General features: G+C 37.6%; 1 protein-coding gene across 1 annotated transcript in view; it reads left to right on the forward strand.

Annotated features, from left to right (window-relative positions):
- MB21D2 (Mab-21 domain containing 2) overlaps window positions 1–16330 on the forward strand; it is a 633278-nt gene extending 616948 nt beyond the window's left edge. Inside the window, exon 2 of the mRNA XM_044070387.1 lies at window positions 12747–16330. Within this exon, the coding sequence (XP_043926322.1) occupies window positions 12747–14011 (1265 nt within the window). The 3' untranslated portion in view covers window positions 14012–16330. The remainder of the gene's footprint in view (window positions 1–12746) is intronic.
- The last annotated feature ends 505 nt before the right edge of the window (window positions 16331–16835 follow it).

Consider the following 16835-nt stretch of genomic DNA (forward strand, 5'->3'; position numbering starts at 1 on the left):
CTCAAGTTGTCTGCCTTTCTGCTGTAGGGTAAAACAAAAACACAAAGCCTGCTGTTATGTTTATAATAGATTTGAGACCTGAAAACAAATATATATATATATATATATATATATATATATATATATATATATATATATATATGGATTCACTTCAGAAGCTCAAAATGCTGAAATATCGAATTTCAGTATTTCAAGCCCAGAAAGCCGAATCCTGAGAACAGCGAAAATTCAGAAGCGAGAAATTCAAAACCTCGAATACTGGAGGTTTTGAATTTCGCGCTTCTGAACTTTCATTGTGGTTATGTGTTCAGGTGTGCGTGTGTGCGTGTGTGTGTGTGTGTGTGTGTGTATACACACAACACACACATATGTATATAATATAATGAATGGTTGACATGTTACACGGTTAATATACAAAACATGTCAGACATTCATTATATTGCACACAAAACTCATTGACATACAGTACATCGAAAAAGGAAACAAACGATGCACTACCTATTACCAGACTGCATTCAGCTCAAATTTGACTGAATAGCGGTAGTGTTATGAGAAAGGCTTGATTTTAAGTTAAGATTGACATTAGGGTTGGGGTTAGCAGGCATTGCTAAGGTAGACAGTGGGGCTTCTTGTCACCCCTACTCCACCTTAGTAATACTTGCTAACCCCACCCTGCCATTAACCCTAATGAGCAGCTTAACTTTAAAAAGCCCTTCCCCTAACACTACCATTACACAACAGTTTGTACATTCACCATTTATAGACAGACGCACGCACACACACACACACACACACAGACACACACACACACACACACATGCACGCACTAACTCTATCCCCTAATCTAACCCTGACCCTACCCCTAAGCACTCACAATTGCAGACATGCACTTAATCTATACCTTTACCTAACCCTTACTGTATCCCTAACCCACACACATACATTTGTACTATTGCTCACACGTGTTATACATCCCACTTACCAGTACAGGCAAGGCAAACATCTGATGAAACGTCTGTTCCATAAACCGGATGTTTGAACAAGCAACCCTGCACTTCCAGCTGTAAACCATAGCAACAGCTAACCAAACACACAGCAATCTTGTAATTGTTTTCTTTTTTTCCTTTTCTATCTTTAGTTTAGTTATTTGTTCTGTGATTTAACAAGTGTACAATTTATGGTTTCATTAAGCCTTTTATTGTTTCTTTTTTTTAATGGAACTTGTGATCTCAAACCATTTGCCAAGACACTTGCAAATCTGAGTTGACTAAGTTTTGTTTTCTTTATTTGTAGTAAATTTTTGGCCCCCTGCTGTCAGTTTTACTGGTCCTTCTCCTTGATCTTTGACACCAAGAATCACTTCTGATCCTTGTACCCAGTCTAATAGTTGTCCCTTTCTCTGGCAGGAGATTGAGGCTTTGCAGTGCAGCATCAGACTCCCATCTATGGGGATTTGTTTCATTGTTGTAAGCCCTATCCATTCCCTGCACCCTGCACCCAAACTGCAGTGAGTTATGGCTGTTAAAGTAAAGACTGTTCATTGGTACATGCCGCAGTAAGAACATTAGTCCATCTACCTACTTAACTGAATAAACTACTTGAAACTTCAACAAGGCATCTTTTCCTCCCACTGGTAGGGTATCGGAGAGATGGTCTCCTAGATCTGCTAGCTAAAGTGATTTTATCTGGACTAATCCATCTCAGTATTCATAAGCTTAGGATGCATGCCCACAGTATCATCATTGGGGCTATCATCCTTTTCATAAAACCTTTTCCCTCCCTGGGTAAACCAGTGAAACGCCATTTGTTCCCTTCCTGCCTCTAGCCAACATCTCACGTCCTGAGCTCCTTTTGTCTGTACCATGGAGACAACAACTAATTTTTCTGTGTTATTTTCAGATTTCACTTTTGCTTGTGTGGATTTCTGCATACTGTCTGCTTTCAGTTCTACACTCAGTGCTGTCTGCATTTTCATACCACATTGGGTTGGACTGCACTTCTAAAAATGCATTGCGAGTGTAAGTCTTTTTAAAACAAACATGAGCTGTACAGGACCAGTTTTTTCTTCCCAGCATATTCATGCCATCATTACTTAATTTCCTTATCAGTAGTTTTACTGCTCCCTTGCAATTTCTGTTCCTTCATGTGTACTTGTTCTACTCCAATCAGTTTCCTCTTGGTTTTCTTTCCTTTTCATTCCTGTACGTATTCTTGCTTTTAGACTTAAACTCACACCCAGACCGTAATAAAACATTTCCTATAATTAAGTTTTGTTTGAATTTTGTACCTCTGAATACATACACAAACTTGTTTGCTGTGTTATTTATGTTTGACATTTTAACAGTACAGTCTGTATATAAATATAAGCTACACTGGTATAATTATTTTTATGTTAAATATGTGCACTTGATGTAAAATGTTATGCTGTTGTCTTGCCTCACAGTCCAGGTTATGGCTGAAAAGACTCTTCGGACCAGTCCATCTACCCTTTTAAAGAACAGCAAATGAGTAAAATAAATATTCCAATAATGGTAGCCTTCAGAATGTACTGGTGAAAATGAGAAGGCCAACGTTTTTGCCACCCAGGAGACCAAATAGGATTTGTGATCTCATTCCTTAGTAAGTCAGATGGGGGAATTGGAACAGAACAGCCTTTTAGCTGGCTGAACTGTCTCTGAGGGGGGTGTAGGCTTTCTAGTTAGACTAGCAGTGCTAAGTGAAGATAGAGGACTGTAGTGCAGCAATACATGCATTATGGAATGTGCATTGGATAACAGGTGGGTGGGGCAGTGGTTAGGTCATAACAAAAATGCGGCTGTTGGGATGACATCATACCACAACATTCTGATCTTTTCTTCACCTCTTCCATGGTTGTTTAGACATAAAATACCCCCTCCCTCAGCCCCAGTCCAAGAAGTTTAATCCAGACGCTTGCCAAGGATATTTAAGCTGAAGGTTAAGTAGGGGTTCTGTGTCACAGCTAATGACAAGCAGCTGCAGCTGGAACCAGGAAAAAAAATTACATGGTCGCAATCTTGGTGATGCAAGAAGAAAACAAATGCCTCCCTTCCCCTGCACCACCTCACTAATACTTGCTAACCAAAACCCTAATCTTGTCTCTAGCTCTAACCCTGCACCTTACCTTTGAAAAACCCTTTCTGTAACACTGCCACTGGTTAAGACATCTCAGACCTACACACATGCTTCACTACATCTGTGCCCTCTTTTAACCGTAACCAACCTACACTTCCCTGTATCTTTTGTAAGGCGTCCTTCACAGGCCTTAGAATATAAGCATATAGCAGTTTTGGGGGGAGGTGACTCTTTGCTATTGAGTCTTTGTCAAAATTGAAAAGAGGGGATCATAGTATTACACAACAGTTTGTAAAGATCAGTTCGTATACCATCTAGGGTAGGTGATTTAACTGTCTTTAAGGAGTGTATAGTGTCTTTCACATCTGACAGATGATGTGGATCCTTCAGCTAGAGGATGACTTTAGCTGATAACCTCTTTAAACCTCAGTCATTCATATAAGCTGTCACAATCTCTGACAATACTGTTAGAATTGAGGGAGGTAAGTACTTATAGAGAAGGTTGAATAGCCTTGATAATAAATCTGGAATTAAATAATTTACTACTGCTGCTATCTTGGACCAAGCAGGCCACCAAGTATTTGGTTTCCTCTCATTCCAGTCATTGGTCTGGAAATTAAAATGAGCTGGGGCACAGTAGGCTATGATAAATCATTTTATGTCTTGAAGTGTAAAAATCCATCTTACTGGTGGCATACTTGTATGGCATGATCTAGTTTTGCTTGTAAACCCTTATCGTGCGTAAGGAGAAGTTTTTGTTGAAATTCTCTCAGTGCACATTAGAAAACTGTGCTTGACAGCATGCATTTCTTGGCCCTCGCAACTGTCAGTTGCTGGGTTTGGGCAATAATTCACACCTGGACTGCTCTTCATGGGAAAGTCCATGCAATTGATTCTGAGCTATGCATCGTCCCAGGGAGGACTGTGGAGAGCCTGTTATTCAGCGTAGCATTTACATGCCTGCACATTAGCAAAGCATGAGGGATTATCCATAAGGAGTCCCTTTCCAAAAGATGGGTGATGCTCAGGTCGATAGATACCACAGCTTGAGCTACAGAATGAATATGGTAGTTAAAGATGTGTGGTACTTTGGAAGTAAGCTTGAGCTACAGGATGAATAGGGTAGTTAAAGATGCCTGGTACTTTGGAAGTAAACTGCACCCCAAGACGAAAGTAATCAGTTTGAAATTCAACAGTGCAGCATGTTGTTTTTAAGCGAATTGCTTAACATCACCTTGCTGGTCCCTCCAAGGGTCTTCCTAGCCATAGTTGGCATTCAACTCCTGTAGGACTTCTGCATCCTTGGAATAAAAATCTAGCTTTCTCTAAATGGCTCAGAAGTATAATTATTCCAGTATAGTAGAATTATGTCCATATCAAGGGCCAATCAAGGTAGCCACACCATTGATGAAGCCAGTTACTAAAATACTTCTAAAAATGTCATCATCTGATATAGTATCTTGATCCCAACTACATTGGGAATCTACTAAAATAGCCACATTTCAGCTGGATTTGGTGCCTAGTGAAGTATACCCAAAAGGATATTCCTTCCAGTGGACTCTGGACTCCTGATCTCGAGCTGTACTTGTCTTCTGTAAAAGATGCATCTGGACTACCCATATCAGGGCAAGGCTTTGGATTAGTGCCTTTTGTTTTTATCCCTCAGCCCTTTGACATTGGGTATATATGAAGCTCATCCCATTACATCTCCTGTCGTGAGCTGTTACATTTCCCCTGTGCAGGGTGATGAATGCTCAGAGCAAGCTGTCCAGTGAAACACTTCCCAGCATGGAATGTAAGTGTAATTTAAACAAAATGAACATGGCAAAATTGAAATTCTAAAAATTGGCCAGAGTACAAAACATAAATTAAAAATGTAGCTACTCCTCTCTGACAAAATCTGTCGCCAGCATGCAGACCCAAGATAGCATTTGAAGACGCTCTGACTAGGGTTAAGAAAAAGTGAGATTTATTCCTGAGGTTACCCAAGAAGTGCCTCATCCTTCTGGCATATGGTCAGAGCAGAGAGAACATAGATGGTGGGACTTCACTCCTCCCCTGTACACTGGATCTATCAAAGTCTGAATTGCTTTGCAAATAAAACCACCATCAATTCACCTGATTAAGAAAAGGAGTTTAATAGACCTGTTAGGAGAAAATGGGTAGTTAAGATAAATATGATGTTAAAACTAGATTACTACTGGAAAGTATTGAATATTGAACACTGAGTAGTGAAATAATCATTTTCAGTAGTTCATTCTGAAGGCTACCATTATCAGAATATTTATTTTACCCATTTGCTGTGGCTGTATTTGGAAGTGACTTGGCAATGGTATGACAGCCCAAAGGATGTGTTCTGTTCATGTAGGACAATGGCAGGTAAAATTATCAATAGCCCTCATGCTTTCATCAGCAGGAATGCTTATCAGAATTTCCTCTCCCCCACCAAGAAAAGTCAATGGTCAAGACAAACCACAGGTCAAAAGTGCTCTTGGAAGAAAGCTTTGGTTGCAGTGATCCTTACATGGTGGAGCAAATCCCTGAGGTAGGATGCATAAGTGGACTAGTAATTTATGCCACTCTTGACAAAGAAGTTTTTATGTTAGACACTGAGGATCCCTTCTCTTCCCAGGAACATAATCGTATCCTGCAGTGCTGTGCTGAGGCATGTCATCTATTGGACCACGTTGAAATAGTAGACGTGATTGCTATAAAGAGTGTGTCAGTGACTAGGCCTAGTAGAAGATTCATGTCTCATGATGCATAAAGTTATCCTAAGCAAAAGAGAGCCAGGATGAAAACATTTAACTGTGTAACATATCTTCTGCAAGCACACTGAACTTGAATGACACATAGAAATCCAAAAGAATGCACCAGAATAGTAGCTGGTTAGAGAAATGTAATTATTAATAGTGATTACTGCTGGGAAGTCCTATATGGGTTAAATAAGTGGCAGTTCTTCATGTACTTTAGGGCGGCCATGGTGGTGCAGTGGTTAGCATTGCCGCCTCACAGCAATAGGTTCTCCAGTTCGATTTTCGGCTGGGGTGCCTTCTGTGCGGAGTCTGCATGTCCTCCCTGTGGTCACGTGGGTTTCCTCCGGGTGCTCCGGTTTCCTCCCACATCCCAAAGACATGCAGTAGGTGGATCGGACACTCTAAATTGGCCCTAGGTGTGAGTGTGTGCATGTGTGTGCCTTCTGAGGAAGGTTGGGCGCCGGGCTGGCAACTCGACACCGTAAAACTCCACTGCAATCATGAGCGGACAGATGATCTGCTGTGGCGACCCCTAACCAGGAAAAGCTGAAAGAAGAAGAAGTTCTTTGTGGACTTTCTTATTAATTAGCATCAGACATATTCTTAAACGAAATGACCTGAACCAAGACTTGAGTACACCTAGATACTGTTGGATGCTTCTTCTGGAATTTCAAGGATGCTGCTCTTAATTTGGAGCAGTTGATTTCTTCCTTTTACATTTACACTGTCTGATGCAAACTTTAGCTGAGTTGAGCCCCAAAGAACTTGCTACAGCTCACAGACCTGATCCAGAATGTCCTGTTTGCCTAAGTAATTGAAGTTCCTCACTTGGCGTGAAGAAGTGATGCGACAGAAAATTAAGTCACAAGGACCTCTATTCATACTATTTACTATATGATGGGACTTGTGGTAATGAGTCCACTTCTTTTTCCATAATTTTCCTTATGAAAACAGTTCAACTACTGTTCCTCCTCTTGTAAACTGAAGTTAAGGAGGTTACTTTGGCTGATCTATCTGCTTTCACATCAAACAATTCTGCTTCAGTTTGTGACATTTTTAAGATTCAAGAACATCTAGGCTGAGGAAAGAAAGTAGGTCCTTTGGGATTGTTCTCTCTCGCAGGTATTTAACTTGTGTAAGGGGGTTATATTTAGAAGCTTTTATTGTCTTCTCATGTCTCAGCATATGGCTGATTTGCAAAAAGAACATATTATACCATTGTGTGGTGCCTTTCATTTGCAGGATTTTCTGGTGTTTGAGTAGAGAATGAAGAGGCAGGACATGCATTTTTCAACCAAGGTATTGTCTTAGAACTCAATTGTATACACGCAGAAAATATATTGAACACCATTTCATAAAGAATAATGCATATAGCTCTGCAATAGATGCCTGACTAAAAAAAAAAAAAAGAAAGAAAGAAAAAAGTGCAAGCATTGCTAGAAAAAGAGACCCACCACAGAACTCACCTCACCTAAACTTGGTAATTTAAGTTGATGTCTGACTGGAAATCAGTTATTTTGCTTTTAAACAGTGGAGACTGGGAAGTGAAGGAGAGAGCTCTTCAGAGGGTGCAGGCCACAGTAAAAGATTAAAAGCTGGATGAATAAGGAAGTAGTCAAGGGTGACAACAAATAGATGAAAGGAAATGAAGGTAACAGTAGTAAATACTATGAGTAAAAAGGAGAAACAAAAGTTAAGGTAAAGACAGAAATGAAGTGTAAGAAATAGCAAGGAAAGGAAATGTTGAATCTGTCACATCTCCCAAAGATTTTCAGACCTAGTGCACATTATATTTATTATTCTATTGGTATTGTGTGTGTGTCAAGGCCTGCAACCTACAACACTTTCTATGTGGGTAAGATCACGAGAAAGCTGTTGTAGAGGGTTTACGAGAATAGCTATGCTGTTAAAAGCAATTATTAAAATAATGCTTTGTTCTGCCGTAGTTGTTTGCTTAGGTATCCAGAAATATGTATCCTCAGTGGCTGACCACCGGGATTTTGACACTAGGGATGGAGATTTGATAACTTATTAGAAGTTAGAGTTGCAGTGACAGACTGTTTTTTTTCAGTTTCATGGCCACAGTACTAAATAGTTATTAAGGTTACAACTATTAAAAGTAAATAAAAGTGTTCATTTAAGCATTTCTTCATTTATCCATCTCTTGCACTGTCAACATTTTTCATTGCAACAATGTCTTTTCATAATTTCAGATTATGTAGTGGATTGTTATCAGATTTAATTGTGTACTTGGTAGCTGTATGGGGGTCTAATATTCCTGTGAACTGAAGCAACAGCTAGTGTGATTGGCTGAGCTAGCCAGATGATGAGCTCTTGATTGAGTTAAGGCTGTAAAGGTGTGGAGTGCATTGCTCTAAAGATATCCATTCAGTATACGGTGAAAGAACTAGATATTTACTGAAGTTTTCTTTTATTTTCACATCCAGTTGCATTTTTATAAGCTATATAAGTATGTAACTGTACATACCACATCCCTTCTTACTGCCAGGTAGGAGACAACAGGTGGGTAGAAAATAAATCAGGAGGTGATAGGAGAGCATATGGCGTAAGGATAACATTTCCTGTGTGATGTAGCTAACGTCTTTGTGTATAGAGACAGTAAAAGGATAAAACACATTGGTGTGGGGTAGTACGGATGTAATCATGTATCTTAATGCATGTAAGAGAATGAGGGTTAGTTAGAGTTGATAAACTTGATTTTTTTTCCTGTTTTTGAAGGGTGCACCCCATCATTACATTACCCTTCATTGCATCTGTAATTTGGGAGTGAAGAAGATGGAACATGAGTACACAATACCAAGATGCAATTCCTGAACAGTTTTTAACTGCAGTTTTAAGTGTACAATTGTCCTTTATGTTTTGGAGTACTGGTGGCCAAAGTGAGCTGTGGGACGTGGCCAGGTGTCCATGGAGCTTCACATAGATTTAATATTTTCAAAGTGGAACTTTAGCATTGAGGTACAACTTAATCTGTCTGAGGGTCTTTGCTGAATACTGTGCTCAGGAAATATTAGTGGTAATGGAGTACATAAACATTTTTTTGTGATCACAGTTGTGTTCACAAAAGACTTAGCTTACCAGTGGCAAAACAGATTCTCATAAAGTACAAAGAAATTAAGAGTTGTAGTTTCCCCAGAAACATAGTTTGAATATATATTATGTTCAGAAAAGAGTAATGTATTGGCGTTGCAAGTATCCATGTACATAGTTCAAAATATTTAAAATAGGTGGGGGGCTATGCCCCTCACACCCCACCCTTACTATATATATACTAACTCCAGGGTCGCACTACAGTGGGGAAAAGGCCACATATAACTTTCAGTGAAATGTGTTTTCAGTGAATTGAGCTTTCAGTGAATTGTGCACAGTCAAATGCGTTTCAGTGAATAGTCCTAGACCCATATATATATATATATATATATATATACATTATATATGTGTGTGTGTATATATATATATATATATATATATATATATATATATATTTTATATATGTGTATATATATGTATGTATATATATATATATATATATATATATATATATATATTTTATATATGTGTGTGTATATATATATATATATATATATATATATATATATATATATATATTTTTTTAATTTTATTTATTTTTTTATTTTACATTTGTTGACCAGGACAGTTCGACTGGATATGTGTCCATTTTCAGCGGAGGCCCGGGAAGAAACGCTCCAGATAACACTGAACATAACAGATATGAGTCAAACAGATTTACAAACCCCTCTAGTAGGTATACAGCGTGTAATAGTATACAAAAACAACAGGTTGCAGCAAGCTATTATGAGCAAGATATGTGTGCAATATTAATTTAAATAAGACATTGAATAAGTAGTGATTAATCAGAGTTAGTACAAGGACGAAGCCAGTGCTCTTTAAAGTATTGCTTAAGGCCTTTTTTGAAGAGGCTTAAAGCAGGTTCGAGGGTAAGGTTAGATGGAAGTGAATTCCAAGTTTTACCAACGATGTGGCAAATAGGGAGTCACCGGCTGAGTTTTTATATATATATATATATATATATATATATATATATATATATATGTGTGTGTATATATATTATGTGCGCAATATCTATATCATATTGATCTACTGCTAATAGTCAATCAATGAAAATGTTGATGTGCTTTATCTTGACAGACATCGATATGCTACAGTGCATTGTTGTGAGGCTGATTCTCAGAATGTGCAAAAAAATCTGTTTTTTGCACCTCCCATGCCCCTGATAATTATATGTAGTAACAGATTTCACAATCCCCGGGGACTGTCAGACTCACACAGCTGCCAACCATTTGCATATGCCAACCAGTCTGGGTCAACAATATAATGGTTAACCATCCAGATTTCTGTTTATGCTGGGACAACCATATGCTTTTAAGGAATGGTAGCATGAATACAGTACTGTAACTCCTCCAGTCAGTTATCCTGTAAAGCAATCATGTTCTTTACCACTTAAACCTCAGAATTAAGCAATTAAAGATATGAAGTTTATGTCCTACAAGCAGGTATTTTTAGTAACTGATTGCCAGCTGCTGTAGTTCTCATTGGCAGCATCTACTTTGACCACTGGTTTTCAGGTTTGTTCCCAGTGAGCTTTCAGAAATGTTGAGACATCATTTAAAACAGCTGTAAATGTGATACAGGTAGTCTCTAGCTAACTTTAAAGTTTTAACATTAAAATACATAAGAAATCATTCTGTTTGTTAAATAAAAAGATTGAGAATTAAGATTCTTGTAAGTATACATCCAGAAATGGTGGGTGAATGCAGCCACAGCCTTCCCCCATGGTCATAGCCAGTGATTCTCGAACTTAAGTATCGTTTTGATTTGGTCACATTCGCCTGCTGCATTTCATCTTGTAATAAGGAGTAACTGCACCTGTACTGTTCAATATTATGAGAATGTCATCCATAGACTGGCTGTCCAGATAAGTTTGGGTTTGCCATGGTAGCCCTAAGTGCATTACTGGACCTGACATGTAGTTCCTATGATTTTTATCATAACTGGTAGACTTTGCAGAGTAGATATGTCTGCAAGTGCCATATAATTGTTTTGATGATCTCTGACTGTGAGTTTTCCAGACATTAATGTTCATCTTCCTTGTGTGTCATATTGATAATTATTTCATTCATTCATACAGTTTCGGCTAATTGCTTTGTCATTTTTCAGAGCTGTGGGGAAACTGGAACCTATCTTGGATCTAATTGGTTATAAGAGAGACATTCATGCATGGGGATGCCAGCTAGTCACAAGGTGCTGTTGTGCAAACAGTTGCACCTTCTAACTTACCAGTTTACTTACTTGTTTTTGGAATGTGGAAGGGCAAGGAAAAAACTCACTGAGATGCAGGACGGACATATCAACTCAGCACAGATGACGCCCAGCCAGAAACGGCACCACAGAGCAACGTTTTGTGAGGCAGCAACACATACTACTGTGCCTTCTATTCTCTTGCTTGCCATATGTAATTACGACTAATGTTCCAAGGCAAATGATAGTGTCAGTTAGCACAAAAGAACTTACCAAGTCTCTTTTTGTGATCCTGTAGAGGTTGGGCAGCACCCAGATGTTGGCCGAAGGTCAAGTTTAAACCATGAAGACTATGTTGTATTTTTAATGAAGGAGTCTACTTCATTTATTTATTTTTTTTGTGAATTTGATCAGTAGCAACTCCTCAAATGTGTCACAGTTTTCATGATGTCTACAGTTTTAGCATCTATTATAAATGAGAATTACATGTAATATGATCCTTTCATCTTCTTAGGATTCCCATTCATATGCCAACCAAATGTATGCTAATGTTACTGTCTTTTTACTGCCAAGCAGTTTAGTAGCCAATGCATCACGTGGTGTACTTCCAACAGGGTATTATTTAGCTGTTTGTTTTGTACTCTTTTACTTGTTTAATGACAGTATGTAGCATGTTTGCCTCTTAGACTCACAAAATAATTTCATATGGCCGTTGTCATAGCATAGAGGGATAAATGCCTGTAATTCAGGGGACCTGTGTTCATTTAGCTGCTCAGTGCTGGGAGAAAAGGAGGTTCGTTTGTCTAGCTGCTCCCCGTTGAGAGGAGTGGCCCGTAGAATGTAGTAGCCCTTAACAGATAAACATGGGGATGAGAACAGGTCATTACAGCCCTCCACATCAGCAAGAGTGATGTATTGCCCCAGGAAACCCTAATGAATCCTCATCAGTACGTGGCAGGTACACATGATGTAGAATGGGGACACTGGGATGAGCTGATGGTTGGCTATTGGTAGGGAAAAATTTTCATATTTCCACCATTTGTTAGAAATGTGACCTAGGATACAGATTGAGGGAGTGATGCATTGTTAATGTTTAATTTACAAGAGGAAATGTACTTTTGAATCTGTTTTAGCAAAATAGAAGATAAGGATGGATGCAGTTTTATCAAGGTTTTTTTTTCTAATATGTTAGCTATTATTCACTTATATTAAAATATAGTCTGTGCGTCCTGCTTCACATTGCTATGCCTCGACTTTAGAAATTAGTTAAGCACATTTTAAGCCAAAATGTGATGATTTGTTAGCTATTTTTGTGCCAATTTGCACCTTGCCTTGAAGGCATTTATCTACACCCCTTTCTGGTTGTTCTTTAAGATATGCAAACATTTTATTATGCTACATGTACATATAACCTTAAATTACATTTTTTACTGTTTCTCAAAATACCCATCTGTAGGACAAAAGGGGTGTAAAAGAAAGACTAGCTATAGCTGATATTTATCCTTCCTGTATACTTCCAAATAACAGAAATGTTGAGCTTTGCTTCTTCGGATTAAAGTTTATGACATTGACTCTTGTCTTTGCTTACTTTTTTAGGAATGGTACAGAAACTGGACCAAAAACTTCCAGTCGCCAATGAATACCTTTTGCTTTCAGGAGGTGTTCGTGAGGGGGTTGTTGACCTTGATCTTGATGAGCTGAATGTATACGCCCGAGGAACAGACTATGACATGGACTTCACACTTCTTGTTCCTGCATTAAAACTCCATGATCGCAACCAGCCAGTTACTTTGGACATGCGACATTCTGCTCTTTGCCATTCATGGTTGAGTCTTAGATTGTTTGATGAGGGGACAATTAATAAATGGAAAGACTGCTGCACTATTGTAGACCATATTAATGGGGCCACAAATTATTTTTTTTCTCCTACCAGAGTTGCGGAATGGTTTTATGATTCTATCAGCATTGTTCTAACTGAGATTCAGAAAAAACCTCAGCGTGGCATGCCTAAAGTGGAAAAAGTAGAAAAGAATGGTACTGTAATATCCGTTATTTTGGGAGTTGGTAGTAGCCGAATGTTGTATGATATTGTACCAGTAGTTTCTTTTAAGGGTTGGCCAGCTGTAGCCCAGAGCTGGCTCATGGAAAACCATTTCTGGGATGGCAAAATTACTGAAGAAGAAGTAATCAGTGGCTTTTATTTGGTGCCTGCTTGTTCATACAAAGGAAAGAAGGAAAATGAATGGCGGTTATCCTTTGCCAGAAGTGAAGTTCAACTAAAAAAGTGCATTTCTAGTAGTCTTATGCAGGCCTATCAGGCATGCAAAGCAATAATTATCAAACTTCTTTCTAGACCAAAGGCAATCAGTCCATATCATCTACGGAGTATGATGTTGTGGGCTTGTGATCGACTGCCAGCAAATTATCTAGTACAAGAAGATTATGCTGCACACTTCTTGCTTGGGCTTATAGATGATCTTCAGCATTGTTTAGTTAACAAGATGTGTCCTAATTATTTTATTCCACAGTGTAATATGCTTGAACATTTGTGTGAAGAAACTGTAATGTTGCATGCTCGGAAATTATCTTCTGTTCGTTCAGACCCGGTGGAACATCTACGAACATCTATTGAACATGTAAAAGCTGCCAATCGTTTAACTCAAGAACTTCAGAGACGAGGAAGCGCATCAAGCATTCCTTCCCCGCAGTCTGATGGAGGCGATAATAATCAGCCAGATGACCGATTAGCTAAAAAACTTCAGCAGCTAGTGACTGAGAATCCAGGCAAATCTATCTCTGTGTTTATCAACCCTGATGATGTTACACGGCCCCATTTCCGAATTGATGACAAATTTTTCTGAGTTGGCATTCAGTATTGTACACACTAGTTTTTTATGTGAGCGTGTGCTTGAGATTTTTTTTTTTTTTTAGCATAAACTGATAATTTTTTGTTGCAGAACTTGGCATATCTTGAGAAAATGGAACATATTTTTTCATAATGAAGTTGATTAGCAGTTACATATCCCATTAATAGTTGCATATCCCATTGTTAGTGTGCTTGAATCTTTAATACATGTCTTATAAGTAGACCAAGATCAAAACTGCATTTACTATTAATACTACTAAACATTTTTAAATTATTTTTAACACCATGAAAATAATAACCTGAATCCATTTAATGTGATTTTAGTTGTTCACACTGCATTTATACCCATAGCTTATATGAAAAATGCTATAATTTATTTATTAGAAGTGGAAGGTATTTTACAACACTAACCTCTGAATACAGAACAGTGTACGCTGTCTTGCTGCCATTAAAATAAGCATACTTATTACTTTTCTGCATAAAACAGAGCTAGGGAGATAGCTTCATAAAAAGAATGTGATATCAGTAATGTGAAATGCAGCTGTTGTGAAAAACACATTTAACCAGTTTTTGAGCTTTAATCAGTTGCCATTCTGTAAAGGAGTTGCTTTGGTTCAGAAACAACTGTTTTGGAAGCCTGAACTAGGTCTGGTGCTTATACAGCACAAGGCTGTCTACGGAAGTATTTGCTTTATATATTGAAAACTAGAGTCTGGAATATCATTTTCATTCTGGATATTCCATAATAAATACGTTTGCTGTTTTGTGACTGTCATAAAGATGTTTGGATCATGTGTCATCATTTTTTAATATACTGTAAGTCATTATGTTTTGTAGCCCCGTTTGCAGTATATGTTGAATCTGCTGAGGTACTTGTAATATACAGCATAGTTTTTGAGCTGTTTTCAGGTTTGCTGACCATTTCATGCATTTTCTGGTAATACATTCTCGTACTTGGTGATTCTCCAGAGAAGTCCCTGAGCCTTTGTTACATACCAGAAAAGTATATTAAACCTCACCATACAAAAAACATATGCTGGCATGTACAGAACCAGACTAATCCTTAAATGCAAAAAGAATCTTGAAGCAGTCAAGATTTGGCTTAGTAAAGCATTGCTTTAATAATGATTTACAAGCAAACATATACATAAACTTATTTTTCCCTTGTATTCAGCCTGGTCCCACATAAAACTAATATGCAGTAGTTAAAGTTTTATGCCCACAGCGTATTTCAACCTATATGGGCCTCACGATCTGAGAACTACTGTTCCAGACAGTAACATTTTTATAAACACACTGTTCAGAAAGTGGAAGTTGCTCCAGTCCATATCTGGTGGGTGGTGCTTCTGCAGCTGTTTATTACATTCATAGAGTTAGTTGGAAGGCATCTGCATTACAGAGAAACAAAATGATAGGTCATATATGGGCCACAATATTAGACCCATTGGGAATAAATCATAGTTCCTTTAGCTACTAGTCATCTGAGTACTATAGAGAGGAATATTTAAGTTCTCTGTAATTATGAAGTAGTATTGGACCTCTTTAAAATGAAAGGTACTGTGTGATATTAATACATATACAAATGCATTTTAAATTGTGTATTATATACATTATGTAATGTATTATAAAATAGTGTGTATTTTATTATCTGTGTGCTGCTATCCATATCTGAAATTTATAAGATATTCTATTTACATATGCAACTTAAAGTTAAAGAAAAAAAGGTGAAGCAGTGGACATAGGGTGCTGTTAAGATTTTGTTGTGTATGCGTTTAAAAATCTGTAATGTCAAAAAGTGAAACAATGTGTAAAAGCAGTAGATGTAATTAATACATGTATTTCTTCCTAGGAGAAAAGGTGCTTATCCATTTTAATTCTGTTTGCAGTTACCTAAGAGATAATTCTGTATTTCTTAAAGATCACCTTACTTGTTTAATGAAAACTTCGTTATGGGGGAGGGTTGTATAGTCATATACCAGCAAGTTTATTTTGGAAGCCAGCAACAAAATTTTCATTGGTTGGTTCTCTAGCTGTCAAACAGAATTTTGATCTTTTGGGGCTAATGGTACCCTTTGCACCGTTTGATCATAGTACTTCCTTAGATTTTGGTAGCCACTTATGTACATGGAAAAAAAGTTTGAAAACAGGCTACTTATGTATACCTGTTACACCGTCAGTAATTCAGTCTAGAGAAAAAGTCAACATTTTCAGAACTGTATGTTGTATGTGCAATTTAGAGTTTGAGTGCTTCCATCAAAACAAAAAACTCAAATAAAAATATAAGGTGAGCAACAAAAATAAAGTATCCATATAAATAAGTGGTGGCTGTATTGTTTTGCATATACAGACATTTAAAATCATGTCAGCTTTTGTTAAACTAGCATGGCCATAGTGGAAAAATACAAATGTTTGTACTTCCTCACCAAAGATACTTGTTCATTTTGTACCTTATTGTTAGTTTTTATGTGCAAAGTATTACATTTTCATGGACTGTTGTAGTGTACAGAAACAATTTTATATTCTTAGATGACTATATTAAACATTTTTTTCATGTCTAAAGCATTCAGCCATTTTCAGAGTTTGCAGTCTTATGTGGAGCAGTCACGTTTTTGTAATAGGTGAATCATTTAAGGGAAAATTGTGTCAATTTACATCTGTTTGCAAAGAGATGCATCCATATAAATACTTATGTTTATGTACGCAGCACATATTTGCTGAGATGTTAGTGTTTACATCAAGTTAAGACTGTATTTTTTATCTTTGATCAGTGCTACTTGATTAAAATTGTCTGTATAACTAAAATTGCTTATTTGCAGGCC

Source organism: Protopterus annectens, chromosome 4.part1, assembly GCF_019279795.1.
Source record: "Protopterus annectens isolate FY-2018-M chromosome 4.part1, PAN1.0, whole genome shotgun sequence".
In the NCBI taxonomy this organism is placed as follows: domain Eukaryota; kingdom Metazoa; phylum Chordata; order Ceratodontiformes; family Protopteridae; genus Protopterus; species Protopterus annectens.